Source organism: Scatophagus argus, chromosome 5, assembly GCF_020382885.2.
Source record: "Scatophagus argus isolate fScaArg1 chromosome 5, fScaArg1.pri, whole genome shotgun sequence".
NCBI lineage: Eukaryota > Metazoa > Chordata > Actinopteri > Scatophagidae > Scatophagus > Scatophagus argus.
Window position 1 is genome coordinate 14,426,274 of NC_058497.1, and position 12,404 is coordinate 14,438,677.

The following is a 12,404-nucleotide window of genomic DNA, read 5'->3' on the forward strand; positions in this document are numbered from 1 at the left end:
TAATCAGATACTGACATTTGGTGAATAGTGAGAGTGCATCAATTTACTGCCTCTCTACAGTACCAGCACAATGAAGGCAATTCTTAGCAAAGTAAGTTGACGTCTTTGCATCACTAATGAGGAGCAACCAGAGAAACACACTTGTTGTGACATAATAATGACATAGTTTATATTCTGGCTGGATGCAGCTCTCTGTTGTCACCGTCCACGTAGCCTATTACCTTTTCTATTACTCAGTTGATTGATTCTCAAACTCTGTGTCTAAACAGGGAAATATGAACTTTACATAAGCCGTGGAGGGGAATTAATTAAATCCCAATCATTTTCACAGTCACAGTGACTGCCCTCTAAAGCAGTTTGACTGACAAGACTTTTTTTTTTTATTTATAAATCTTCTGTACCACAAAGCACACAGGAGATGGAGGACGAGGTTGTGTGAAGTTTTTTTTTTTTTTTTTTTTTTTTACTCCCTCCTCTTTTCTAAAGGGATGTTCCCTCCAATCATTCACATTCACAGATATGGGACAAGAAATTTTACCAGAACAATAAACTTGTGAAATTGAATTCTGTATCACCTAGGCAATATTGCTATCAATGTCAGACATACCCAGAGAGCAATACAGAGGCACAGAGGGAGAGGGGGAGGGGGAGAGGAGAGGGGCAGGATGCAGGGCGCAGGTTTGGGCAGTAACAGTAAAGTAGTAACAGTGAAGAAGAGGCGAACTGACAAGGACAAAAGTAGACAGTAACTATTATCAAGTCACAGAGGGCAAAAGCAACCTCTTCAAAATTTGTGGAAGGAAAAAAAAATACTTGAAACAAGAGACACAAAGAAAAATTTGAAAAAGATGTTTGCGCAGGTCAGGCAGGCAGGCATACATTTCATCTGTTTTTCAGCGGCACATTCAATTCTAGAGCATTTTATCATTTGACAGTGCTGGGAGGAATAATTAGAAGCATGGAGCATGTCGAGCCCGGAACCCCAACTGGCCGAGAACAAATAAAGGGGAGCACGGCGGTGTCTGGGAAAGAATAGGGATTAACTAGTGAATAACAGCATCAGCCATGCTTCAGAAGCAAAACCTAACTCCACCCTCCCACAGAAAAAAACCCCTGACAATCAGCTCTAATGGATATGAACAGAGAAAAATAAAAATGAGCTTAAATTAATGTGCTCTGTATGTGTGTGTGTTTGCGGTGAAATGCAAATGCGGCATGTGGCCTGTCTTCATGTGGCCCGTTTCTTCTGGTTTATGACACCAGACAATCAAAAATACACAGCTTATTTCCGGGAAGCAGACAGACAGACAGACAGGCAGTTAGATAAGAAGGCCAGGATGTTACGCCTGTACGTATGTGTGGGTGGGAGGGGCGGGATGTCGCGTGGGTGAGCATGTACATGAGTTTATTCATTCGAGTTTTATCGTTCGTGCGTGTATGTGTGTGACAGTCAGGAAGTGCTGGCAGCTCTTCAGGCAGGGATGCATGACAATGACTGCAGTGACAAGAGGGATCACGGGTGTGTGGAGGGGAAATGGAACATGAAGAACAAAACAAACAGGCGGAGGGGCGTGTGCGGGGGGCTGAACTGATGGCCCCAGCTTTGCAGAGAGGGATAATATGTCAGCAGGCACTGTGTGTCAAAGTGTGTTTTTGACTCTTTTGTGGGGATATGAAGTGTGTGTATGTGTGTGTGTGTGTGCGCGCGTGCCAATGAGAAACTGCACACTTTCATCAAGAGTCAAAATGACATCGCAAAGCGAGGCGCTGCTCGGCCCAATCCCGTGCTCACCTAACCTTCAAATGACATTAGGCATCCCGTCAACATATGATGAGTCACTGCCAGCCTGATGTGATTTATTCAATCCTGCCGAGTAGCTTGGATCGCGGGATACAAATCACTTAGGTGGAAGCCACGGAGCAGCGATTGCGTGTGTGTCTGCAAATATGTGCGTGCCTTTGTGAGCATGTGTTTGTTTTGACTGTTTGTATCCGTCAGACGAGCGGGAATATGCGAGTGCCGCTCTCCTGAGAGCGTTACATTGAGTTAAAGCTGGAGAAGCTGCATGATGTTGGCTTCTCGCATTCCCAAAAAAGAAAGTTAACAGAGGGGAGCTGTTCACTTCCCCTGCTCTTCCATGAAGCATGTTTTTGTTTTAATCTCTGTGTTCACTGTGACCCTTGGGCTAACATTTCTATTAGATCTTACAATTAAAGCCCAGGATATTAACGGCTGGCATTAAGTGAACTTAATGGGGGGAGAGAGAGGAAAATAATGCAGCGCTGAGAGCTTTATCGCATCTTCTCCACAGAGACCTTAATAATAAACGGTTGCCATAGATAAGCAACAACGGGAGAAGGAGAGAGAGAATGTAAACATTAGACCGCATTCACAATAATGCATTGCAATAATTCTGCTCGGTTACGATGGGAGAAGATGAGTGTCTCTTCCCCTTCTTCCTTCCCTAATTTCTCACGCTAGATTAATAACATCAACACAGAACAGAATAAACAAACAGAAACAAAATGAAGACTGAAACCAGTCAAATCCATAAGTGGGCATGACAAAAACCCTGACTCGAGATGGGCATCCGCGTGTGGATGTTGATGAGTGTCTTGAGATGATTCAGGGGAAACAGATTAGTCAGGGGAGCAGCCTGGCAGATCGTTAGTCAGGGACGTCAGGACCACAGCTAAATGAAGTGTCAGCAGAGGACACAGACAGAAAGAGGGAATGGCTTGAGAAGAGAGGGGGAGACAAGGAGGAGAGGATGGGAGAGACGGGGAGGGAGGATAGATGCAGATATAAATGGAATATTCAAGATAAATCCGTGTTTAAGTCTAAGAAATTATTGTGGAATATCACTGCAATAAATGTTGTTTACAAATTGCAATAAACAATGCAAGCAATTACATTAGCTAGCTTCTTTTTGACTCATAAGTGAGTCATGAGTATGCAATCCTATTCTTATACGTGTATAAATAATCTTAAGTTCATTCATTTATCAGGTCTTTTAATGAGGCTGCATGACTGATTACTACAATTTATTTTGAAAATTCGGACATGTTTTCCCTTGTCTGGAGTGTTTCTAATCTTTTGTGAAAATGCTTTAATTATTATTCAGACTGTAATTACATTCAGTACTGGTAGTTAAAAAAAAAAAAATCTTATTTATATTTTCCTCCAGGAGAGCTGGGTGAGAGACTTGAGAGATTTAGGGATGACAAATAACATGATTTCTATAGCATCCCCTCCAGGTTTCTTCTCTTTCCAAATCCTTCTTGGAAGATGGTACTTTGTTTCAGTCAGGATGAAGTAGATCTCAACGCATTTACAACAATATGTTTCACACAATTCGCTGAATCCCAACAACAGGAACAGAGAGACACGCACAGCCTACATGTCAACAACAAAAACATGAGCAGAGCTGGACGTCCCTTTGTTGACAAAAGGTCCAACTTAGTGACCCGCTAATATTTACTTCTTGACTGTACCAGCTGAATTATGTGAGTTGCTGGCATATAGTTTCACCCCTGTGTATTATAACCAGATAAATTAACACTAACATGTAAAGTACAAGACATACAGTGCGCACAGTGACTAACCTGGTGTTTTGTTTCTTCTGGTAGATCATCTGACACTTTGAATCTATTATTCATCCCCTAATCAAAATATTCATGAACAGAGGCTAACAGAAGCTGATCTCAAATCAGCATGAACGAGAGCATCTACTTTTTCCCTAAATTAACACAAAACTGCAAACCCTCCAATTAACTCTCATTTGTCTCACCATTTAGTTATAATCATGGTCAAGTGAACACTCATGACAGATGGCCAGTGACTTCAATCTGAAGTTCAAACTGTAACTTTTATTACCTGTATAAATTTAATTATGTGTCATCAGCAAGTCATCTTTCTGCTCACACAGGAATATTAACATTGTTACAACAAGATCTACAAGTGAATTATCTCTGTCTTGATACCTATTCTGTATCTATTTCAGTTAATGAGGGGCTATGGAAGGCAAACTTTAAATTGTAGATAACATAATTTAGATTCATGCAAGCCAACAAAAAAACATCAGAAGCCACAAACTTTGCAGCAAATAAATCTGAAAATGTTCCCAGAAACAGCAGAGTGAAGAGTAAAGACTTTCACCTCTGTGCTTTATCTGCTCCCTTCTATTTTCATAATGTATATTACTAGTATTAATTATGAATACTGCTTTTTATCCTTCCAAAGTACAAGAAAATAAGATGTAGATAAACACTAAACCGCTGTAGAAAAAGAATGAATAATTTAATTTAATGTTGTGAGAAGAAACCTAGTGATTATACTGTGGTTCTGGAAAACAGGCAGCTGGAGTTTAATAAAGTCAAACTGATGTCAAAGCACGAACAATCACCGTGCAGAAGACCCTCAGACAGACACCGCTGAGAAAACACATCAGACAATTTCATCAAATTACTGCTGCCTTTCTTTAATATAAGCTCTTGTATTATAAGTGCCAGATAAACACAAGCACATCTTTGCTCACTTCACAAACAGTACATCTGCATTCTTCTGAACATCACAGAAATGTTGAAATTATTTAAAAGTGCTGCATGAATTCTTTTTTTTTTTCCTCTCAGGTTTACCAAGTCCTGTTCATTAAAAATGCTGTTAGGAAGACAGGCCAAGTCGTCTTGTGTAAAAGCTTTTTCAGGGTGAAAAGGTGAGAGTGTGGTAATAAGCATGACCTTTAAACAGACTTCAGAAATGTTATTTGCTGTACTGGAACATCCGCTACCATTAAGAGTGAACGGACATACACACGCACAGAAAGATTAGTGACTGTACAGTCATCTTTATAATCCATAGCACTTCCTGTACGTGTGTGGCTTGAGAATCATTTTACCAGAAAGAGGCCTCTCAGCCTGGAGGCGCAGGAAATGTGTTGCGATTTCTGAAAATATGATTTCTGCAACAAAATTACATCCTCAATTTGAGTGAAATCCAACAACTCTTAAATGAAAAAAACCAAAAAAACAAACAAAAAAAACAGTAATTTGTCAGTGCATCAAAAAAGGCCTCTTACCAAAAATAGAAAAGGACCTGAGCTGCTGCCCCTTTATTGAGGCAACTAAACATAGACTTCATGACGTCATGTTGGGGATAGCTGCTGTTCCTTTGGTTTACTTTCCATGCTTTCATACTGGAATCTCTGCTGTTTCAAAACTTCCGTGATTATCTGCTCTCTGCCCTGCTGTTACTGTGGTCGAGTCTAAACCGACCTCAACCTGTCGACTTGTCCATAGACCAGCTCCTTTTGTCGAGCCATGATTTAGCATGTGAACACCTCGAGCTAATGGGAGGTGGGAAAGAGCTAAACAATAGATCGTTTTTTCAAATTGAAAACTACAATTCTTACCTGCAGTAAACATAGGTGAGCCACACGACACTCTGCTGAGACCAGATTTGTTCCGAAGCTGAGGTTTTAGTCATTAGCATTGTTACTAAAAATGAATTTTGAATGGGGTTTTCTTACTTCAGTGAAATAGGGGGTTTTCATTTCAGCTCTCTATTGATAGTTTAATAAATCCTTTCCCTGAACAGAAACTGTCAAATCTTAACTTAGCGATTGTAACTAGACAAAGCAGGGCTGTCAAGCTTTTGGATTTTTACGTGCGTACGTGGGACTTTAGTGATAATTGGTTTAGAACAAGTTTGGAGGTGTTTTTAACCATAAACACAACAGTAAAAGTGTAAGGAATTGATGAAACAAGATGTTTGTTTATTCTAACATAAGCTGTGCACCGTAGCGTGTCCAGTAGTAACAGAGCGTTAGTTCCAAAAACTTCAGGTAATATAACTGCTTGATATAACTGATTATGGTATAATCACTGTCATAATTAAAAGAACTAAAAGAACAACTCATACGTTCTGCCTCGGCGCTGAATGTTCCAAGCTTTTCTAAGCTCTTTGAACAAATGACCATGCTGTCATTTCTCGGAACAGGACGATCTCGTCAAATGGCTTTGTGTACTCTAATATGAGCATCAAAAAGTGACCCATGCATTGAATGTATTATTATTGCCATGTTCAGAGATGCACTATCACAATGAGTTCAGAAAATGGACAGAACTGCGAGAGAGAACATAATGAAACTTGCTCGTGTTGTCTTTTATATCAGGGTGTATTTATGTGCATGAGTATGATACAAAAGCAGCAGAGCCATTTAAAAACACAATAAATAGGATGAATCTCTTATTACGACCACTAAGGAGACAGAAGTGCATCCATTTTTCCACGCTACACTTCTGCATTACGTTTTCAGGCTGCCAGGAGCACACCGGCTGACCATTTTAATGATGTTAGCCGAAGCTATTAACAATGCCCTCACTGAGCAATGGCTGGATTTTGACAGTGTGGGGGTCATCATCTACCATCCACCATGAATCTGTGTGCTGCGCTGTACCCTCCAGCAGACGTGCACAGCAACACCAGGGGCGGGAGCTCATTTAGGTGTGGACGCAGAGCAAAGAAGGCAAAGACGAGGTGGTTTAAGAGAAGAGAGCTACAATAGCAAAAGTGACTGTGTCAAGGGCTGTGGAGGAAAACATGAAGATGGCAGCAGCCCACACTTAATGAGTCATAAATCAGTTTGATATGAATCATCTCTATAGTGCTATTAGAGCAAAGTGTTTCGAACCTCATTAATTTCCATTAGGGAGAAGCTATCTGGTAAGTTCGCTGATAGCGTCAAATTTTCTACAACACGCTATCTTTATGATCTTACAATAACTCTCACAGATCCCTTAGCCGCTATGTGCCTAAACACCATTACCCTCAAACTCAAATTTGGGGTCAGTGCCTTTAATTTCAAGCAGAGATGTGCACAGCCATACTGAGGTGCAGTGACTCATTTCAAATAATCTGTTGCCAATCCAGTTCCTAAAGTTAGCACAGGATGTCATATGAAATAATATGTAAAACGCTCTTAAATTTACAAAATAGGATATTAATGTGTACCCACTGGAGATAAAGTGTTTAAAAAGTGGCTGTATGATGTTTCAGTCATAATGATTCAGCGGTGGGCCTGTTGCTGCTTTGAATGCAGCTTTGCAGAGATGTGCTTTCTTTAGTTGCCTCTCTCAGCTCTTTCTCTCTATCTGCCTCTGTCACCTCTTTTGAGGACACTGTCACTGTAAACAACATGCAACATCCAGTGTGAAGCATCCTGTACAAAGCTACAATACGTTTAACTTACTACAGTTAGTGTTAAGCAATTGTACACTCCACCACATGTAATATGATGAAATCAATAACAAACAGTTCATGGGCAAAAGTTGTTGAAAAGACATGAAAGAACCAATGAAAATCTCCCCAAATTTTAGTATCAGGAAAAGGATCACAGAACCAAACAACATGTGGCGCGCTCTATGCCCATTAACTGAGCAATGAGAACCAATTTAGAATTAAACATCACTCAGTTTAAGCTTAGGTTTTCAGCAAACATGCAAACTAATCATAGAAAGAAAGAAAGAATAAAGAAAGAAAGAAAGAAAGAGAAAGACAGGATATGCGAGGACGATGACTTCATTGCTCATTCAGTGGGAGCTTGGCAGCTTTCCCTCAATCTTTATCATAATAAAAACTCCAGTAACCGTAGCAATTATATCAATCTTTGTTATTTATTTGTTTGGTCCAGAAGTGCACTTCAGCCAAAGAGGGCAAACGAGCAGTGACTGGAGACACTATACTACTTCAACACCCAGCATGTCTCCAATCTGCAGTCACAAGCAGCGAGGGAGAAAATCGACTTCGCCATAATGAGGCTATGCTATAATTCCTCAGTCTTAGCTCCAGTCTGCCTAACTCTATCCATTCAATCATTCCTTCAAGTGAATACTACCAATTAAAGTGTACTATTTTAATACACTCAGGAGCGCATCAATAGAGTGCTGCTGTGCTTGTGAAGGTGTCACATGTACATTGCTTCTCAATGTCCACACCATCTACTGTTTGCTTACCAGAGAGGTGAAGATGTAAGTGTAGTAGACTGACAGCATTCCCAGCTCTGATGCCTGCAGAGTGAAAGACAAGAGGGGCAGGAGGGGGAAAGATAAAGAGAAGCATAAGAGACACAAGGTACAAACCAGAAATCCGCACAAAACGATGTTAAGATGGAGGTCAGAGAAACAGAGGCGGCAAGGGGCAGAACAAAACAGAAAGCAGAGAGAGTCAAGAGTAAGACAAGTTGAAAGGTCAGTGATTCAGTGTAACTCAAGCTCCAAACTGCAGCAGACAAATCAAATCCACATCTTGATAAGACAAGACACATTCTTATCTGACGATGGCTCTCAATGGCGCAATTAATTTCTGAGATGCATTAGTATGCTGCTCGTCACTCCGTCTTACAATTTGATTAAATCAAAGTCACAGTGAGGAGCAGTTGTGAAGGACAGGGTGAACTTTTCATAGTTTCATTTCATTAAAGTCATTAGCAAAAAAGAAAATCATCGAGCTATAGGCTTTTGTGTAATCACGCTGCAGTGCACATTATAATTAAAATCAATAAATATCAAGCAAATTATATATCAAAGCAAGCAGTTTCAAAGAACATCCTCTTTTTTGAAGAACTAGTTTTCATTAAAAAAAAAAACCTTATATAATTAAATTTCTTCCTGAGCATGAATTAACTCTCATGAACCTTCTGACAAGCAACACAGAGTACCTCTTCCACACCTGGGTGTTCTGAAATTGACATATTTCAGTAGTAAATAGCTGCCACGCTAACATTTTAGAGCGTATATCATTAGAAAGAGTTTACTAACAGACATTTAGCTGTCACATCTGCACAGTATGTAATATCTTTGTGTGTGTTTGCGTGCCATTAGGAGTGCATGTCACTCAGTTGGGGAATATTTGACTTGAGCGTTCTGCAGAAGCATAAATAATAAAACAGTAAGAAGTAGAAAGACACAAATTTTCATAGCTAAAACATCCAAATTCAACTTTCATTATTAAACTCTGCATGACCTCTCCTATTTCTCTATTGAGCTCCCTCCTTTGAAAATATTTAAAGTGGTAGTACTCTGAAACTACTATGTATAAGCATGATGACTAAGGAAGGTTACTACTACTGTGCTTCAGGGAGCACCTGCCCTGGAGTTACACACATCAAGCTAAGTTAGCTAATGCCACAGGGTGGCTGAGATTGTTCATCTTTAACAGTGCTATTGTGTGGCAAGTATTATTTCAAAACACTGCCTTTTGCTTGGGTGGCCTGTGCCTTTAACACCTTACCAAACAGAACGTGACATTATAACCTAAATCGCATTTGGTTGCTGCCCGCATCCTATTCAGAGGACACAATACAACCAAAACAAGCAGCTGATGAAAAATATCCTTTTGGGCTCCTTTCACTGCGTTCAAAATAAGTCTTTTCACTCCACTTTCTGATATCCTTGTTGTTCTATCACAGCCTCTGGTCAGAGTGCACACACCCCCATATACTGGCCTCAGTATGTATCCCACTCTGGTTCTGTGCAGCTGCTTACAACAGTGGAGGCCTGAATGAACAAGATTACATTCAGAGGGCTAACACTGCTGACCTAAACCCCTCTGAATGCTAAACCTCAGAGAGTGAGACCTTTGTCTGACGAGGGTTTGATGCAAGATGTAAGCAGACAAATAAGTGGGAATGTCTTGCATGACAAAGGGATGATTCTGTCTCTTCAGACAAGCCGGGCACTCTTATCATCATCTGTGACTGGCAAATATGCTGGCGCACAGCTTTGATATGTTTAGCAACTAGGCACTCCACACGAGAGGCGGGACAGCCAACTTTCCACCACTCTCTGCAGGATTGTTTCTTGACAGACAGAGAGACAGACAAGCCTGACACATAAAGGAGACAAAAGAGTGAGAGATAGAGGGGTGGGTATACATGACCACAAGGGGAGGGAGGTGCGAAGAAACAAAGTGAAATTGTCTCCTCTGTGTTTTGGGCAGAGCGCGAAAAGAGCGAGAAAAAGGGAGAAACCGCAGAGACAGATGGAGGGAGACGGGAAACAGACAAAAGAGGAAAAAAAAGCAAGACATCCCACTGTGGGCTCCCGCTGCTCTGTGGCCCAGGGTTGCCAGGGTTGCCATGGTGACTGGATGACCACTGATGGCAGCCTGAACACTTGATTGAGGTGAGATTGAGACCACTGTGAGATCGAAAGAGAGACTTTAATGGAGAGAATGAGGGAGGAAGAAGTCGTGGAAAGCAAGAGAAGAACCTCTCCTTGTCCTCCCCCACCACCCCCCCTCATCTCCAGTTATTGTCACCTCCACTCTAGCCGTCCATCCATCGTCTTCTAGAAATAATGAGGTGTGTATTAATTACTAAGAGGCCATATGCTGCTGCCAAACACCCTCGCTTCCTCGGCTCCTACAATCACCTTTATTGATGCCATCAAGGCTCTTCACAAACACCAGTCTCCAATCAGGAGAAGCTTCAGCGTTATGTTGGAGTCGAAGTGTCTCAGGTCTTAATAACGTTCAGAGATTTTAATTATCACTATGTGTCATTAGCGGAGAAAACAAATAACTATCATACTCTGTACTACTGACAGAAATAGTTCTCATTAATATTTTCGAAGTTGTTTATCTCAAACAACTAACTCTACGTGTTAGATATAGTTAAACATTTTTAAGTAAAATGTGTTTTTATGGATGGAATCAACAGATGCATAATAGCTAAGAAGAACATTAAAATATAAGTCCACTTAAAGGGCTTCACTGACTTACAGAACAGCGTGTTTTAATCCATAACATGCACAGTATTAGAAAGTAGACAAAAGGGCTCCTTCATTTTACAAGTCTGATCTCACTCACACTAATCCACTTAACTGTGCAAAATTCTCACTTATGGAAGATGAATCATTATACAACTTGATTTAATGCTCTCATCCATATAATTTGATGTAGCAGGTTTGTTAAATAAGACTGCCTCAGTTCATTTGCCTTTTATTTTGGGACTGTGTTTTTGACTCCGGGCTCTGTCACCCTGTCTTTCCAAAGCTGTGCCCACTGCCAGAAGTGCAGAAACTCACATAATATGTCTTGTAATTCAAGATGTTTTATGCTGGTGAAAAAGATATATCCCATTTTTATATGTTCTGCAATACAAGTTGAGCCACGCGGGAAATACAACCTCTATCTCTATGGGTCAAAACTAAAGACGGAATAACGTCTTCTTTCTCTCCGCATATACAATTACTTTAAGTCCTGAACAGTTTTTGCCATCGGCATTTTTCAGTTACTTTTCCTTTTCTGAGATGTATGAGAATTATATAAATGTGGACCTTGGGAATTGTTTTTCTCAGTTAAAAGCTAAGATGGAATCAAGACAAGTTATCTGGGCATAAATAACACAGGTATCATGTGAACCATACTAACCCGTTCCAAAATGATGTGTGACATGGTGGCATTGGCATCCACTATAATTGTGGCAGTCTTGTCATCTCGTATTTCCTTCAGGAGCGGGGTCGGATCCTGGCTGTCATCAAGCATGCGCACTGACAGAGTCTCCTTGGAGATGAGGAACTGCCTCAGGAGCTGCTCCAGGTTCAATAAGCCTGCCGGTAAGAACCGCACGCGCACACACACACACACACACACACACACACACACACACAAAAACACAAAAGAGATTTACTTGTAATGAAGGGAAGACTCTCCTAAGGAAATGGAGCATTATAGTGGTAGGGATTCTTTTTTTGTTTTTTTAAAAAAGTTAAGAAAATACATAACCAAAAAGTTAAGGAAAGTCAGAGTGATGATTTATATTGTAATGCAATATGAAATTAGTAAGCATACACTGTAGTAAAAACAAATGGGCTTTTTATTTGTTTTTCAGCCACATTTGACAATGATAAATCCATAAAAAAACTTCCATGTATAACACAACCTTTATTACAATCAGAAATGTAGGAACGTTTCAGCAACTTCTCTTTAACTCCATCCCATGGTAACAGACTCGTGAGGTAAATGGGATTTGCCCTAATTACAGAAGAGCTGACTTAATCAAAATGCTCCTGGCAGCATTTTACCAGTCACTTTGCATACATATATTTGCAGTCCCGGAGAGGTTATTGGGCTAATTTTCCTTGTAGGAGTTTAAACTAATTTGTGAGACGTATTAGAGTTGAATGGATGTGAGAACAGTGAAGCACGGCATGTTGTTTTGACAGTCACACTGGCCTCACCTTGGCAATTTGCCGGTTTTCACCACACTCGTATAACATTTCCTGATGTTGGCAAGGAGAGTCATATGAGAAGGACAGCGTTGAAGGACTTGCATTAGCTGAGTCTCCACCTGCCTTTTTCATTACAAAGTAATAATAAAACTGCACTCTAGGCTTTGGCGACG

The 12,404-nt window shown here is 40.5% G+C and overlaps 1 protein-coding gene across 4 annotated transcripts in view; it reads right to left on the reverse strand.

Moving 5' to 3' along the window:
* Positions 1-12,404, reverse strand: part of grik4 (glutamate receptor, ionotropic, kainate 4) — a 254,036-nt gene that overhangs the window by 57,807 nt on the left and 183,825 nt on the right. For all 4 annotated transcript variants that reach the window (XM_046389058.1, XM_046389057.1, XM_046389056.1 and 1 more), the window contains 2 exons: positions 11,432-11,610; positions 8,014-8,067 (listed from right to left, as the gene is read on the reverse strand). In XM_046389058.1, the coding sequence (XP_046245014.1) occupies positions 8,014-8,067; positions 11,432-11,610 (233 nt within the window). The remainder of the gene's footprint in view (positions 1-8,013; positions 8,068-11,431; positions 11,611-12,404) is intronic.